Genomic DNA, 17528 nt, shown 5'->3' with positions numbered 1-17528 from the left:
ATATATATATATACACACGTCTTGAACTTAGCCTTGTAATTTTAGTTCCTATCAGTTTACACTGGCATTTCAGCAAGTTGAGTTATTTACATTGGTTGTTTTAGAAACTCATCACAATTTTGTTCTCAAAGACCTTTAATGTATATACTGCTGGTATGTAGAAAATTACTGTGCCAATATTGCTACTTTGATTTTAATCTTGAGAAAAACTTAACGTTAAGAATTATAGCTGCTTACCAGGCAAGGTGTTTCAGATTCATTGTTGTGTAGCAGATGTCATTTTTCTTTTTGTGTGTTTTCTTTACTTTTTCAGTGGGTCACATCATTCAGGAAGCCCATCTACACATTGCTCTAAAAAAAGTGGTTCCCTAGATACCTCCAAAGTCTATATAGTGTCACAGAATGGTAGTCAACAGATTTCTGGATCAGTTTCAAAACCATACCACAGGCAAGGAGCAGTGAGTAAATATGTCATTGGATGGAAAAAATCAGAGGGAAGTCCTACACCTGAAGAATCTGAAGTTTCTGAATGCCACGAGTAAGAACTCAATGTTTAACTTTCTTGGGGGAAGCAGAGTAATGAAGATAAATTTTAAAATGGGATGGAAAAATGAAAAATTACAAATTGCATTTCACTTCTAAATGTTTGGGGGTTTTTCTGTACCTTTATATATCAAAGCTACATCCAAAAAATGAAGAGGTGACAGTAACTGCTCAGGATACTGTGTTCTCTTCTGTTGCATCCAGCTGCGTCTTTTTCACATGTCAAATAAAGCAAGCGGACAGAAATTTCTGAAAATGTGTGTAGGCAAAAATGAATGGCTATGTCAGACATTCTGAATTTCGATTTTGAATCTCTAGGAAACAATTGGGAAAGTACAATTTTATAAATGTCTTAAAGACCCTTTCTACAAATTTTCAGGAATTTTACATAGTTGGAAAGAGCTTACTTCTTGACATCTCTGTATTAAACCTTACTACCTTGTTGGCTATTACATCACCTAATACATTACAGATGAGAGAGATGACCATAAAAGTATTGGTGATCTATGGTAGATAATTTTTAAAAATTAGCACCTGTTGGGGTTATTTTAGTGGTTCTTTGGCATCATTTTCTGACTTTGTTTTAAATGACAGGAACGAACTGGTGGTTGTGACCCCTTAAGAAAAAGATATGTGGATATATGTGATGTATATATCTGATATATAACTGTGGATATATCTGATCCTCTCTTCACAAGACTCGACAAAATGTGCAGGCTTCAATAAAACTACGTGTTTTTCTAGCAAGTGTCATTTAGACAAAAATATTCAGCACAGTTCTAACTAACAGCTATGTGTACAGCTTAGCACAGGAATAGCCCAGGAGAAATGTGTTCTTCTCAGGTGGAGGAAAAAGGCTTGCACTCGAAAGAGAAGATGCAGTATCTCAAATATAGATAGAAATTAAACTTTTCCAGTGTTGCAGCAATACTAAATCGTGTTTAAATCTGCTGTTTAAAACTAACCATTAAATTCCTGTTACCTTCAAAATCATCTTGTCAGATAACCTCTTTGCTTTCTTTTTGTGCATGAACTATTGTTCTGTCACTCAATAAATCATAGTCAACCCTATATATCTCGATAAATTGAGAAGATGACAGGCCATACCTGTCATACCAATTTTTAAATGTTCAGTGTGGGATTACTCTTTGTTTAATGGGAATGAGTTATCTGCATCTGATATCTCATATTGCACATATATGCATATTTAACAACGTAAGCTAGAATATATGTGTTATCAAATATGAGCCTGAAGATAAGCTCTTAAATTCCTAATTTATTGTATTGGTGATTTCATTCCCACTCCCCAAATGTTTTACTTGCTTAAATTATTCAGTCATAGTAGTATTTGCACTTAAAAAGTGGTAACTTAATTGATTCCCATTAAGTTTTTGCATTTTGAAGTTGATGAACTCCTGAAAGTTTCTCTTTATTTTGAATAGAACCCTTAAAACAAAATTGCATAATGAATCAAGGTACTTAGACTGAAACCACAGCAATTTAGAAAAGTATTTTCAAGAGATAGTTCTGTTTAAGAACTACTAATTGAATGTGGCAGCACTTCATATATCAGAAAACATTTTTAGATTTTTCCCTGGTGTGCAGCATTGCTTCACCTCTTTCTTTCTAGGAAAGCTTTCTATACATCACAGAGAGGAAATATCTCTCTGAGGATAATTATGTTGAAATAAAATAACATCTTTAATTAGCAATGATGATGAAAATCAGGTCAATTGCTGAATGTTGTGCCACTATAGGATATAATTCACTGAGAATTAGTTTACTGTAGCAAAGCTTGTTTCCTCTTTGCTGAAGACAGAGTCACTGTTTATGGTGCGCTTGGCAGTAAGTAATGGCTTCAAATGAATGTTCTGTGTGAGTGGAAATCTCTAGTTCTTTTCGCTTCCGTTTCCAGAGTAAACCTGTTAAAATTCTCTCTCTCCTTCCTCACTGGAAGGAAGCCGAAAGATAATAATTCAGTTTGATTGTGAATACATTTTTATATGCTGATAATTAAGGAAGTTGGGGGGTTTATTTATATAAAGATCTTCATGAAATTGCTGATAATCAAACACTCATGGCACATGGAACAATCAATTACCAATACACTTCAAGCATTGCTATTGATGGCCATAGTAATTTTGCCAGATTGTGAAGCTGCATACAATATCACACAATAAAACATTAATTTTCTTATTTGTTAAGGAAGGAAAAGTTAAAATATTTTGTGATGAACAATTGGAAATGTTGATATAAATACAACTTTTACAGTAGAGAAATGTGGTGTGTAATAAAGAGAGAGGCAGCTAGGAGAAATAAGCATTTGCTTTTGTAAATTGTTCTTTAGAATTCCTAAAATTGATTTTTCATTGGTTTAAGAATTTCATTTTGGACCCACAATCATTTTCATAAATAGAAAATTATCCAAAATGTTCTAAGTAATAGTGTACAGTGTCAGGAGATAATTCTGACAATTTTTGCTCTGTGACAGAAAACGAACACAGTCTTTCAAATCCAAGAGCGCTATTGCTTCTCTTGCTAAAAACACTAATTGTCTCAACAGAGTATATGATGATATTGATGCTGTGTCTGCATCGAGTCCGCTTCAAACTTCTGTGAGGAATGCAATTGTTGAAAGCCAGCAAGTCTTGTCCAAAGAAGATTTTCTGAAATTGATGCTGCCAGACAGTCTCTCTATGGACGAGGGGAGAAGAAAGGTTAGCTGCTTTCTTTGGCTCGGTGTATCTCAGACACATTTACCTCAGAAATTAATTTCTGGTATTCTCAAAATTGCTATAGCAAAGGCAAGCTAAGTATATTCCATGGGGATGCTATAAATACTAACCATAAGTCACAAAATACGATTTCCCCCAGTATGAAAAAGACACCTGGTTTGATGATTAGGTATGGAATACAGTATTTGTTTAAGTGTGTCTTTGCTTAGCTTGAGCAGAAACAAGTGCAGGCTGAGCAACTTAATTACAATTTCAAAGGTTAAAAGTAATATTTTCAAGGTTGGATGCCTAAATTTATACACCTCATAAGATATTAAGGCACATGAATAAAAGTAGTCTGCTTTCCCCTGCCCTGAGATCCTCAGTACCAACAATTCTGTTTGAAGTCTGAATCTCAATGTCATGTAGGTATCAGTGGCAAACTGCTCACAAGGTGTAATAGTCAGTGCTAGAACTTCATAGTGTAAAGAACTTTATAGTATAAAGATAATTGGTAATATTTAGAAGTTCACAAGAAGTGGATAGAGAACTTAAAACTTACTACTCCCCAGAGCATATGTGATTCTGAATTTTGTGCTTAATATGGAATAAGGCACAAGCAATTAAGTTATTTGAGATAACTGTCACACTTTGATATTAACTCAATGCTCTCTTACCCACTGTATTTCTACAATGATGTGCTAAATCATCGTGTCTGAACAAAAGTAGCACGTGGGAAGTGCAGAGCTGAATTTAAAGTTCAGATCATAGATATTTTCTTGATGTGCAATCTGTTAAGTATGCATTGTATGTGTTTGAATTCTCATTAATAGTGTCCTAGAGGTTTTTATGATTTGTGATTGATACAATAATTGTTTTTCTGTGACCATTTCAAGAGCTGCCAGTGTCTCCATTTACCTAAATAAGAAACAACAGTGAGGAGATGTGTCCAACCTGAGATAAATCACTGCTGTCCTCTTTCTCTCCCAAGATACTGAAACAAAATCTCACTAAGTGAGAGAGACTGTAGGCCCTGACTTGCAGGGGATCCTCAGCCACAGGACTCGGCAGTATCCAGTCTTTGATTATGCCTTCATAGAGGGTAGTAATCTTGGTATAGGTGGGTCAGTTGTCTTTGGCAGTGAAGCCAGGAAGGAATTTTCTCAATATGTAAGATTCTACAGAATCAAATCATATTTTTGGTTTGGTTTGGTTTTACCTTCTTCATAGATGAAGGAATAATGAGCACTGTAGGTAATGTTTAATTTTTGTCTCACCCTGAAAGGAAACTCTGTAAAGCTTCAACAATTGACATTCAACGTTTGGATAGCTAGTGAACAACCTTTATAGATAGAAAATGCAGTATAAGGTTGAGGAGACTTGAGTAACAGCCAAGAATTGCAGCAGGATGCTTGCTAGGAATCTTGAGTGCAGCAAAAAGTCAATTCAGATGATTTTTCTCAATGCACTCCCTAATTAGACTCCAGGACTTCCGATATTCTTTAACATCTCCTTATAGAAGAATACTGTATATCCATTCATTTAAGGATGCTGTGTATGTCCTCTATCCATTCATTTAGGAATGCTGCTTATGTCTATTGTTGTGATAATTTTACATATGTATTAAAATTTTGGATATGTTTATTCCCATGGCCTGTATCTCTTTCAGGCAAATCTCTAGAGCTGGTGTAGTATTTTGATGCTTTCCTAGTTCAGAATCTGAGTATCTCCATCAATTTTCTCTGGGACACAGTTAAGCATTCTAACGTTTGAGCATGTTCGGTATTGTCATCAAGACAGATGCTTTCCTCAACCAGCACTATGAAGTGTATTAAAGTATTTTGTAAAGACTGTGTCTTGTAGCATGATTGAGTGCTTCTGGGTAGTCCTTTTAGGAGCATTTATCAGTGAGCAAGTTTTGTCAGAAACAAAACAATGTAGATATTTTTAATTCTATGATATATTCACGTTTAAAAAGCTATTGCTCTTAAACGTGTATTCATAGGGAGTGTGCAACTCATAATTAATTAGAAAGAAAACAGGACAGGCTGTTAAATGGTTATATGCAGGACAAACCAGTTAAAATCACTAAGACAATAAATGACATTTGTATATGTGAAGAATAACTGTATTTGCAGTGAATGCAGTATTTGAAGTGGAATGGCCTAGTTTTACAGTACAGTAACATCTTGTTTTACTCTAGATATTTGTGTTGTGGTTTAAGTAACTTTTTGAAATGCATGAGCAGTTTTCACCCAACTCTGTTATCCTCTCTTCTAAGCCAATTTCATGATATCTGGAGAGATGCAACGTCTCAAGTCACTTTTATCATCCAATGAGTTTTATTGCAACATTTACCAGTTCAGAATGTTTAACATTAAAGCATAGTCATTTCGAATTAAAATTAAGCAGCTCTTTGTATAGTCTTAATAAACGTTGCCAGAGTTGGTATCCTTATATATATTTCTGGAAAATATTGCTGACATAAGTCTATGGAGGTTTCATTTAACATTTCAGAACTAATCAAACTATACAGTATCTGATAAATTCATGGTGATGTGTTCCCAAATACCAAGAGGAAGTATGAAAATGCCATTCAATAACTCTTTTGAGGCCCAAGTAGATCTGATATAGTGGAACAAATCTCTGATCTTCTGTATTAGCTCAAAAATTCCAGAGTGCCTGCCCAGAAAAATATTTGCAAAAACTGATGATGGGATATGATCTTGTGAATTATTTTAACCAGTGATACATGTTCTTATGTCTTCATATTTTGATATTTAGTTTTCATTTTATGGAAACCTTTCTCCACGGAGGACGCTTTACCGTACCCTATCTGATGAGAGTATATGTAGCAATCGAAGAGGATCTTCATATGCTAGCTCTCGAAGCTCAATGCTAGACCAGGCCTTGCCAAATGATATCTTGTTCAGCACTACTCCACCATATCACAGCACATTGCCTCCCAGAATGAGCCTGACTCCCGGAATGGGGAATCTGAGAAGTAAGTGATTGTTGCTGTCATTACTGAGTTTGGAATATTTATAATAAACTCAAAAAATCACCAAATCCTAAGTTACATTTTACTTTTCAGGAGAAGTTATGTAATGTCGAATCAGTGTTCTAGATATCCCAGTAAAAGCACATTTGGTCAGCAGTACATACTTATGCTTGCCTTAGTGAATCGTTCAGATTTATGATGGTTGGAGATAGCATTCACTTCCCAAAAAATTTTCCTGAGACCAAACAAACGTTTGTCTGAAGATTTTTCTTGTTTCCAGTTGTGATCTAATTAAGCCAAGCTGGCCTGTTTCCATTTTGTTTATTTTTTGTGTGCATTCAAATTATAAGAATATTCATGAATAGATTCAAAGTAATAGCTAAATGGGAAACTTCTATTTAGATGATCTTTTGGTAACATATGAAAAGGAAATGTGCAATAGTTATCGTTGTCATCTCCAATTTCAAAACGGAATTTGCTGATTTTTTTTTTCACATGTTAGTAAAACCTTTGCACATAACTCTTCATTTTTTAATAGCAGGAAAAGAGTAGTCTGGGGTGCTAAATTAAAACTATTTTATGTAGGTATCTCTTTACTTGTGAGGTCTTCGTAAGCAAGATCTTTATTGTATGCTTTTCTCACAATAATTCCAATATGGAGTGATGAAGTAGAAATTTCTAGTACTTTTGTGGAAGAAGTGAAATCACAGAATCACAGAATCACAGAATCATCATCCGGCCGGAAGAGACCTCAAAGATCATCGAGTCCAACCGTTACCCTTACACTGCCAGGGTCCCTACACCATGTCCCTCAACACCAGATCCACACGATTTTTAAACACTTCCAGGGATGGGGACTCTGCCACCTCCCTAGGCAACCCGTTCCAATGCTTAATAACCCTCACTGTAAAGAATTTTTTCCTAATATCCAACCTGAACCTCCCCTGGCGCAACTTAAGGCCAATGAAAATTAGGAAAAATTAAAAAAAAAAGGAGGGGAAATTGTGAAAAATATATATGCTTATACACCACAGCTCAGATCTACATAGCCAGATATTTAGGCTACATATCCATATTTGTGTATTTAGTAAGAGTGAACTCTTTCTTAAAAATGTGCTAAATCTCTTTTCAATTATTTTAGGCTGACCTATAAGGGACACGCAGTCCAGAAAAGAAAAAAAGCATGTAGTTAGCTGTTTTAATATTGCACCAAAGCTGACCGCAATTTAAAAGAACAGTAGAGCAATTGTGAACTGTGAAGTCCATAGTCCAGAAGATGTGGGTGGATTTCTTGAAAGCATTAAGGCCTTCTGTAGGTGCATGTCCAGCGAGAATGCAGACAGATGACTTAAATAGTAATTAAAATGCCTCTGTCATTCATGGCCTGATGTCCTTCAGGAGCCAGCTGTCACTTACTAACTTTGAGAAGTAAGCCCTATTACACACAACACGCTTTCTAGCCATAGTGGCCTCAGCTATGGGACTGAGTCTGAGTCCCTAACCTCTTGTTGATTTCATACGAGTATTGCAAACAAGTGCTAAATTCCCACTTCAGGTGGGAATGTGTGCTTGGTGTGCCTTTCACCGTTCTAAAAATATTCCTCTATCAGAGTGAAACTCCTTGCTATAAACGTGGTATGAAAGAATTCTCTGCTTTCAGTGTGTGAAGACCCATTTTATTTCTTTTGAGACTAATTCAGTAGATTTTTTTGGTCTGTGAAGGAGCTATGTATATCATCAGGCATCCCAACAGTACTTTTTTCTTCTACTGTGTTACTGTGTTTAGAGATGTTTCTTGTAAAGGCAAATGTGCAGGATACTTCAGGATACTTTTATTCTGGAGATTGACACAAGGGAATTAATGGTGTACGCTCGAGAAATTTTAGTCGTTTGTGTATTAGTTCTGTCTTAAAACATCTTACTTTCTATTCTTGCTGCTTGTGAGATACAGAAAGTTATTTATACGCATAGCTGGGTAAGAACATGACACTCGTAACCTGTTAGTCAAAATGAAGCTGATTGTTGATAACCCAGGTAGTTCATGCTGTTTTCATGTACAACCTCTGTTTTCTGCTTCTGGTTTTGTATTATAAAAATACAAAATGCCAGCAATATAGGATCTTTTATGATGAGTATTTAAAGGAAGATTTAATTTTTTGTCTGTAATTACACTCTGAAAACAAACATCATGACTTGCCCACTTTTGTTTGCAAAATGAGGTGAGTCAGTATCTCCACATTAGAAACTAACTTTGGCTCTTGTTAGGAAGTGGTATAGCAGTGGATAGCAGGTATTTATGTTCTGTAGCAGTGGTGGTGTAAGAGGTGTCTTAATTTTATAATTTTAGCTTGAGGTAGTAGTTTCAGATAACAGGATTCTTAGCTGTCATAGTAATGTCTTTTGTACAATACATATGTTTGTGATCCTAAAACATTTTAATTTTACTGACATTTAAAGTTTACAGAAATGAGTGGAAGTAATGTGGTTTTGGCTGGAATTCATTTTAGAAAGATATGTTCTTGCATGTTATTACCCAGCATGTGGTACATGAAATATTGTGGCAGCACCAAGTCTTGTGAGATCCCGCTAGCAAGGAAAAGAGTGATTAATAGGTGAGCAAGGCAGCACCAAAACCAAAGCATAATAGGCAACCTGAAGGGTTTCAGTTTACTGGGAAATTGGAATTATCAGGGAGAATGACCATGCAAATACGGAAACAGAAACTTCAACTGTGTGCGATGTTGACTGTGGAACAGAGATGAGAAAATTAAGCTATAGGGATTTTTTATTATTTTACCACTGGGGGAGGGGAAATGAAGAAAAGTTGCTTTCAGAAAAGCCTGAAATGCAAGTTCTGACAGTTGAGTGCTCTTGATTTCACACAATAAACAAATGTAGAACTATTTATTTCATTTCAACTTAAACCAGAAAGAACAACTCGTGTAGCTGAGAACTCTGAAATTTTACCTTAGGGACATTAAAGATTCCCTAACTGAGACAGTGCTGTTGCTGTTGAGTGATTCTAGCATGGCATACATGGTTGCAGATACAAATCTATACCCTTCTTGCAAATTCATCACAGCTGCACTAGTAGGGAGAGAATGAAAACAGTGAGGACTACTGATACAGAACTAGTGTACTAACACAAGTCGGAATCCTGTGAGGCACATGGAGGAGGTCTGACTGACATTGCAGGCACCATGGTCCATTCCTATTATGAAACAGAAAGGGTAAAGAAAAATGCCCCGAGTGATACACTGGCATGACATTTCTGTGCTGTGAGGAAAGCAGCAAGGTGCAGGGTACTTGCAGTAAAGGGGGTGTAATGAAGGGAATATTTTGCAATGGTACACTAACAAATTCTGAAAGTTCTAGATGATACGTGCCATAAGAAAAAGGATGCCAGAAAAGGATGCAGCTAATACATCTGCAACGTTATTAGATGAAAGTCTGTCTTAAAACCGGCTTACTACCATGGTTAGCTTCAATCCAAAACAACCTCACTGATAAGAACCAGCCTTAAAATGGAAGATTGTCACAGTGTATTGATGATGTACTATATTCATGAGTTGGAAATCAGTTTTTCAGTAAACAAATAAAGGCTGTGGCTATTTAAATAATTCACACAACCAAAGGGTTATATATACTCTCTGTTACAGACTCTAACACTGAATAATCCACCATTCCAGAATATGAGACTATTTTCAATAACAAAAGAGAAGGGAGAAGTAGTTATTCGGAGCACATGTCCACTATTCTAACAGTCATGTGAGCATATGTCCACGAGAGAGTCTACTAGCAGTCTGACATCTTTGAAGGGAGACTTTGGGCAAGCCTGGCTAATATTGAAGAAGGGAAGGGTTTGTCAAGCAGAAGCTGTTGTTCAAGAGGACCGTAGAGCTGTAAGTGGTGATTGCAGGAAAGAACAGGAATATGACTTGGTATGTTCCTTCAGCTGCAGCATCTTTTGAGATAACCTACTTGTTAAATGACATGTCTAGTTTGAGCACAGTAAGTGAGGAGTATTTAGCAGATATATTTTCATGATCTAAAGTCTCTGCGTGAAAGTAGCAGTTGCAGCTGAAGCAGGATACTTGTCTTGGAAACAGAGAAGGTTAAGTCAGGTGAATCTTTCTGATTTCTGTATAACTAGTTACTCTGAATATGTAAATATGTATGTGAATATGAATATGGGAATATGTATATGGGACCAATGATGGTCAATTTGAGGACCTCTCTTGGAAACTGAACTAACCATATAATTTTGGTGAAAATAAGAACCCTTCAAAATGCTTTTTATGTATACTTTTATGTATTGGTAATAAAAATAAAGAAAATTCTTAAGTGGAGGAAGAGAGTGACATAACTGAAAAGGCAACCACAAGACCAATAATTTCATGCTGAAAGTAGTACAGCAAGTAAAATAATCTTTAAAACTGGAAGATAACACTTGCATTGTTTCCTGAAAGGAAATAAGGGGTAAGTCTGTGTTGCTTCAAAACCAGTCTTGTGGGCAATGAAGATAGCAGCCTACAAGATTAGGCATATCCTCCTGGACATGCAGAGGTGGGCACGCTCTAGCATAAATTGTCACCTTAGCACAAATCGACAGGCAGCCTGCATCTGCTAACACAGCAGTCATACAGAGAAAGAGTGGAGGTAACAGCAAGGTAAGAGGAACAGGAAGAAAATGCAAATACAGAAGGCTAAAAATAATTTGGATCACCTAGAGCATTCCGGCAATACAAACAATATTCTTTGAAATCAAAAGCATAGAGGCCTAAATCGTTAGAGCTCCTTCTTTTTTTTTCTCTTTTCCTCTTCCTCCTCCACCCTCGTTGCACAAGAACACATAATTTGTGTCTTGCAGATTAATTATTCCGTGGTGGCATGCCCATGCCTGTTCAGTTATTCCGCTTATTTTGGCCATCAGCATGAGCACTTGCATTTTCAGAGCTATCGATACTCAACTCTCCACTCTGGCAGGCTTTCTGCAGTTGAGTTGCTCTGCCAGGTCTCATCAGGACCAAAAAGGATCCACCCAAAGGTGAACTGAGGTTCTCACAAAGACAATACATAATGAAGGATGACTACTGGCGAATATATAACTCCTACACTTTAGTTTGGAAAACCAGCAGAATTACACTGGGAACAGGCATCTTCCTGACAGCTTTCACAGTCAGCCCGTGCAGGGTGATCACACGCAGGCAAGGGCTCTCCCTTAGGGCCTGCCTGCTGGTCTAGAACCAAAAACTGGCTTGCCAGCCTTTCAAGTCAGGCATTCTGTCTATTTTCCAAATCAAGGATGTATAAAACATTTGTACTTGCCAAAATAAGGCTCTTATAATTCCCAGGTCATATACAAAAGTTCAGAGACTGCTCTGATGTTGAGCTTCCAATGTATTTGCATCCCAAGGTAATCTTAGATTTGTAAGGAATTGAAAATAAAATCTTAGCACAGATGTATAGATAGAATGTATTTGTATATTACATTTTCCATTTCATGTACCATTCACTTTTGCATACTAAGAGTGGGTATTGAGAAAGATGTTTCTACAGAGGTTTGTCAAGACACTTCCAATTGTAACATAACAATACTGCAACTTCCATGTAAGTTGTAGAACAAGATAAATTCCAGAGTAAACATGATTTCTACCTCTTCTGCATTGATTTTGCTTTGTGGGACTCCCAGTTTTTGACAGAGGATTGAAAACTTCCTCCACTTTCCCGTTCCTGATTTATTTAAAACAAAACAAAACAAAAAACCACAAAAGCACAAGCTTTCTGCAAATATAATATGCTCTAAGCATTGCTCTGTGGAGTAGAATGCTGTGTAACAGGCTACTGCTTTGGGATTTTTAGGTCAGAAATCTTTAATTCAAATGGGCTTTGGTATTATTTTCATTGGTATCAGGACAATGTCAACATGCCATTTTCTTAAACCATAATGTATCTTTCACTTGTATGTGTGCATTTTTTCCTTGATTTCTGTGTTTGGTTAAAAGAAAAACAGGTGTTATTTTTAAAATTGCTTCTGGAACTGAGATATTTAAGTTTCAGAATAAAACTCTGCATGTAAATATCTTGTATGTTGTTTAACAGCCTTCTTGAAAATATAACTTTGTATTTAGCAACTTTTCCGCTCAGTGCTCAGGTTTAATATGATATGCTTCAAGAGTGAATGCTGCCTACTCACATAGCATTCATATGAAAATGTGAAGAACTCATCGTATGCAAAGCGGCACAAAAATCCCTTTATAAATCGTTCTCAACTTATTCTGCTGAAGTTTAAAAATCATCCCCCCCATACTGAGTATTGAACAGGAAAAGACAGAAACAAGAAAAATTAAGATAAGCTCTCTTTGCTTAGACATTTTTTTTATAGTTCATTATAATAGCTTCAAAATTAATTGTACATCATTGTTATAGGAAGACTAATTATTGTGTTTATTGTTTAGATGAATTCTGGTTCTCAGATGGGTCCTTATCTGATAAAGCCAAATTCAATGATCCTGGCCTGATGCCCCTGCCAGACACTGCCACAGGGCTAGACTGGTCCCACCTGGTAGATGCTGCACGAGCGTTTGAAGGTAACAGGAAAATTTGAATAAAGATCAATGTTCAGTACACAGCATTTTTTTTTTAAATATATACTGTATAGCCACATTTTGAATTACAAAAATCCAGTGTTTGCCTCCATAGCCCTTTAGTTCTTTTGACAGTATCACTTTTCAGTGCGGAAACCATCACTGAAAATCTGAGATACCCATGATACTCTCAGTATCTGTCTTAGGTACAATTCATCTACTTAGGGACTCTAAGTTCCTACTGTAATCAGCTGGAAAAATCAGGTGCTATGAAGGAGAGATTCAAAGCATTTAAGTTAGGTGTTTAAAGTGAAAACGAGAGTAACACTTCCCTGAGTTTATTGTGTTGTGTTTATGAACTTGTATGTTTAGTTCAAATGATGTTGCAGTCCCTCTCGGTTTGCAGAATAAGCCCTTAAAAAACAGCAAAAATGTACGCTATATTTTCCAGTAGCAGAGCTTGAGGTGAGGATATAGACCAGGTTTGCATTATTAAATTATGAGATCTGGTTAACTAAGAAAAAGCCTAATTCACCTGAGAACTAAACCTACACATAATGAATAAACACAGGAAGGTGGATGTTTGTTTCAGTGTGTATATGAACATATACAGTGGAATGCTTGTGTTTTGTTGTTTCTGGGGGTATTTTGTCACCAAAACAGGCAGGTTGCTGTACTGTCCTAAAATTTCCAACATTTTTTAACTGTTGCTACTCTCATTAATGAGTGTATGAGAAGTCAGAGGTACCTGTGAATAAGGACGACGTTACTGCAGTCATCATTATAGAAGATACGGGTCTTTATGAGAACAGGTTGTGAAGTTAGTGATGAGGTGTTCTTCTGGGGTTTTTTGACTAAAAGCAACCACAGGAATTAATTTTCTAGTACCTGATTTCTTTCATAAGTATGAAGTGATTAAATTTGGAAAAAAAAAAAAAAAGCTCTTCAGAACTACTTCCTGTACTAATTTAAATTACCTTGCTAAAAACCCAAACCAGCAGTGATTATTAGCAATATCAAGTACTGCATTGTTTTGTAACCTGATTAGCTGTATGAGCATTCCTTACCATTCAGTACTGCTTAAACATGCCTGTTGTAGCTGGCAGGAAGTATCATAATGCTGAGAATCAGAGAATCTGAAAACCGTTCTCATGCTCATGGAACATCCTGCTGTTTGTTATTGACGTCTTGAACAGCTGAAAATAGGTTGGCTCAGTAAATGACTAGCTGTGTGACTTTGTACTTGAATGATATTTTAAAATGCTACTAAAGATTTTGAGTTCAGCTGACTAAAACTTCATTCTGTAGCAGTTATGCTCCTGGATTTCCAGCTTTCTTTGAAAATTATGGTAGACTTTCATTATTTTTACTACCTAATATTGATATGAGAATAATTTCACTTTGGTAAGCATTATGTGAAAGAGAGAGGTAGAACAATGTAGCTATCCACAATGCCATGTCCTAGGGTGGAGGATTATTCAATTTTGGGGTTTTAACGCAAAAATCTTAGATATATCTGTAGATAATGCTGAAGAACTGATGGTCTGAGTCACAAGATAGAAACTTTTTTTTTTTAATTATTGTAAGATTTTTTAAATAGTAAATAATGTAGGTTTGTGTGGAGGAATGTAATTCTTTTGTTTAGAACTGCCATGGAGACATCTGTATGTATGTTATATGATTTATAAAATGTTTTTACTAAATATGCAATGAAATTTTTACAAGGAATGGAATTTTTAAGCCCTTGTTCAACTTTATCCTATGTCTTGCAATTAGAAAGTCATATAATAAAGGATAATTCGTAAGCGTGTTGTTAAAAAATGACTGGGCAGGAATGTGTTGGACATGATTAGGAGATGCAGTTTCCCTCTGTATTTTAATGTTGTTGACTTAGAAGTTGCTTCAATTTACTTTTTAAAAAAGCCTTGGAACCACCGTTCTGCATTCTATCAGTGTGAGGAACAGAATGGATGATTCTAAGGCATGTCCACTTCTAAATACAAAAGTGCTTTGATCTTTTTATTAAACTGCGTGGAAATGTGATCATGTTTTATATAGGCCTGTCTCAAAAAACCCCCAAAACACATAAACAATGCCCCTCCGCCCCGAAACTTTCAGTGAAAAAGATCACAGAATTGGTAGAGCTTGTTAATACAGATTGAAGAAATTAGAGATGTTCTCTAGTTTGGCTTTGCAACCTGATACTTCAAAATTGTGTTCTGTTCTAGACCCTAGATACAAGACTTAATTTTAGTTTTTTTCTTTGTACAAGTTCTTTTCTTAGTATTGGTTTATTACAATTACTAATCTGATTCCAGGGTCGGGGTGTTTCACCTGTGATCTCTGTAGGTTTTATGTTGACAACTTACATATTTTGATCAGTTCAAGAGCCATAATGTGAGCCTCACAATCCTTCATCTGTCTGCCTTGAAATGCATTTGTATTTTGATTAACATTAAACAGGGCCCTTTTGGGTGCTTATAATGTTGACATTAATGAGATTAAGAATTAAGTATGGTAGTAAGATTTTTGTTACCGTCATCTGTACTCAGAGTTTACTCATGGGTCTAACAAGAACAGCAGGTTTATTTTTGAACAGTTTACTGGGTTGTTTATTAATTAGCATTAGCTTTTATCCATCTGAAGCCTTGGTCTTATGTAGAACAGCAGTTTTTAAACTGGTCATTGAGGGTGGAGTAAGTCATTACTTTTTTTCTTTAGTTGAAAGCGTGATGATGATGCTTTCACTTTGAGGATTTCATTTTCACTGTTTTTGCTTGGCATGAACTTTTGTGGGAAGCTGAATATTTGCTTCGAACTTTTCCTGAAAATCCTCTGTTATTCCTAAGACAGGTCTGCACAGTGCAGTGAAGAGCTGTGCAGGTGTTAACTCCACAGGCTCTGGAAGTGGCATGTGTAAGGGGTTTTTCTTGAGCTGTGTCTGTTCAGAGTCAGCATCCATAAGCACAGTGCGGTGTTAAATTTTAAGTCTTCGCACTGTGTAGGACATAGTCTTGATTCTTGCCATGTTTCCAGAGATCATCTTTAGCACACGTGCAGTCAGTAGCAAAGGATATCCTTCCATTTCCTTCATGTACGGAAAGACTACTTCTAGTTTCCTTCTCTTATTTTGGTGGGAAATGCAGAGAGACAGTAACCAGGGAGCAGTTGGCATGCTGGAAGTACCCTGTTGTAATACTTTTGTATCCATCCCTGAAGCAAACAATAAAAAATAGATGGAGCTGGATGTGACTACAGTAAAAGAGGTAGGGATTTAGGGAGGGCAGATGGAGTGAAATAGAAGTTAAAGAAAAAAGAAAAAAGGCATGTTGAACTGAGTAAAGATAAAGATATGAGGATTTATGGAATAAAATGGAAAGCTGAATTAGAAAAAGGAGAACAAAGAAATCTCAGAAAAGAATAAAGGAAAAAGAGATAATGTATTTTTTTAATTCTCTTTTTTGTACTATCATTCCAAGAGATCTCCAAGTCAGGGAAGAGAGAGTGGCTTTCAACATGTGTATTATGTTGCTGATGACTCATTTTGGATCTTTTTGATGTTTTGGGAAACAAAAGGAGAAGCCTTTCTAGATGTCCATATCTGTTACTGTCATTACAGAATAGAATTGCCACAAACATAAATATTGATTAATATTATGAATTGAATTTTTGTACTATTTGCCCTAGTTTAAACTGGGTTTATTGTGCTTGAAAAAAGCTGCTTTGTGTTTGGTAAATCATATTGTGGGAATTAACAGTGTAAGAAAGTCCCTCTGATGTCTTTATTTTATTACAATAGGTAGTTTCAACTTCTGGGTTTTTTTTCCAGGTTATTTTTGCCAGTTTATCTTTGCAGAAACATCTGTGCTACTATAATTAATATTATTTTAATAGTTCCATTTAAAACCTTTATAGCTTAGTGCAAGTAATGCTACACATAACATAATGAGAAAGAAGCGAAGCATTCAGCATGAGAGAGAATTATTTTAACCAAATTAGTATGTTAAACTGCTAGAAAAAGGAAACTGAAAATATTTAGTTAAAAGTCGGTCATTTCTAGCGCATGCATGTGTAGCTGTTTTTGCTTCAGTGCATATGTCAGTGTATGTTTATGGGTAGACTTTGCCTTATTTGTGAGAGAGTGGCTTCATGCACTGTTCTCATTGTAGCCTTTTCTGCTCTCCAGTACATAAAAATGTCTGGAGTTTTTTCTGGCCTCTCTTAGTGGTCTGGAGTACTGGAAATCTGCTTTTAAATTCTCAGTGATCACAACTGTACAAGTCTATTACTTTAAAGTGAGACATGAATTTTGTCTCATCTTTGGTCTTGCTAAGTCAACTGTTGCTTAAACTTTTGATATAAACACCAATATATTTTTGCAAATAGTTTTCTATTCATAGGTCCTATGCAGAGTTTGGCAAGGATGTCCCAGATCACAATAAGAACTCTGATATTTACATGTATTCTCTTCTGTTTAGTATGTACATGTCACTTAAATTGAGTAGGAGGTGTTCCTGTAGTTTGCAGGAAGAAAAACTTATGCCTACAGCATCATAGTCAGAAATACGCTTGATTTTTCTTTCGAAAAAGTCAGCTGTTGGTCAAGGTAGCTTTGATTTCATTTTGATGAATATAAATTCAAGCCAAATCTGTTAAAAACAAACAAACAAAAAAATCAGCAGG

At 36.0% G+C, this 17528-nt stretch overlaps 1 protein-coding gene across 1 annotated transcript in view; it reads left to right on the top strand.

Annotated features, from left to right (window-relative positions):
* The window catches only part of SIPA1L2 (signal-induced proliferation-associated 1 like 2), an 81499-nt gene that overhangs the window by 57557 nt on the left and 6414 nt on the right, over window positions 1-17528 (top strand). The window contains exons 14-17 of the mRNA XM_010142667.1: window positions 314-538; window positions 3107-3260; window positions 6042-6261; window positions 12717-12848. Of these exons, the coding sequence (XP_010140969.1) occupies window positions 314-538; window positions 3107-3260; window positions 6042-6261; window positions 12717-12848 (731 nt within the window). The remainder of the gene's footprint in view (window positions 1-313; window positions 539-3106; window positions 3261-6041; window positions 6262-12716; window positions 12849-17528) is intronic.

The sequence above is a fragment of the Buceros rhinoceros genome, unplaced genomic scaffold (genome assembly GCF_000710305.1).
Source record: "Buceros rhinoceros silvestris isolate BGI_N320 unplaced genomic scaffold, ASM71030v1 scaffold689, whole genome shotgun sequence".
Lineage (NCBI taxonomy): Eukaryota > Metazoa > Chordata > Aves > Bucerotiformes > Bucerotidae > Buceros > Buceros rhinoceros.
Note: the sequence above shows the minus strand (reverse complement) of the source record. Positions and strands in the feature narration are given on the sequence as shown.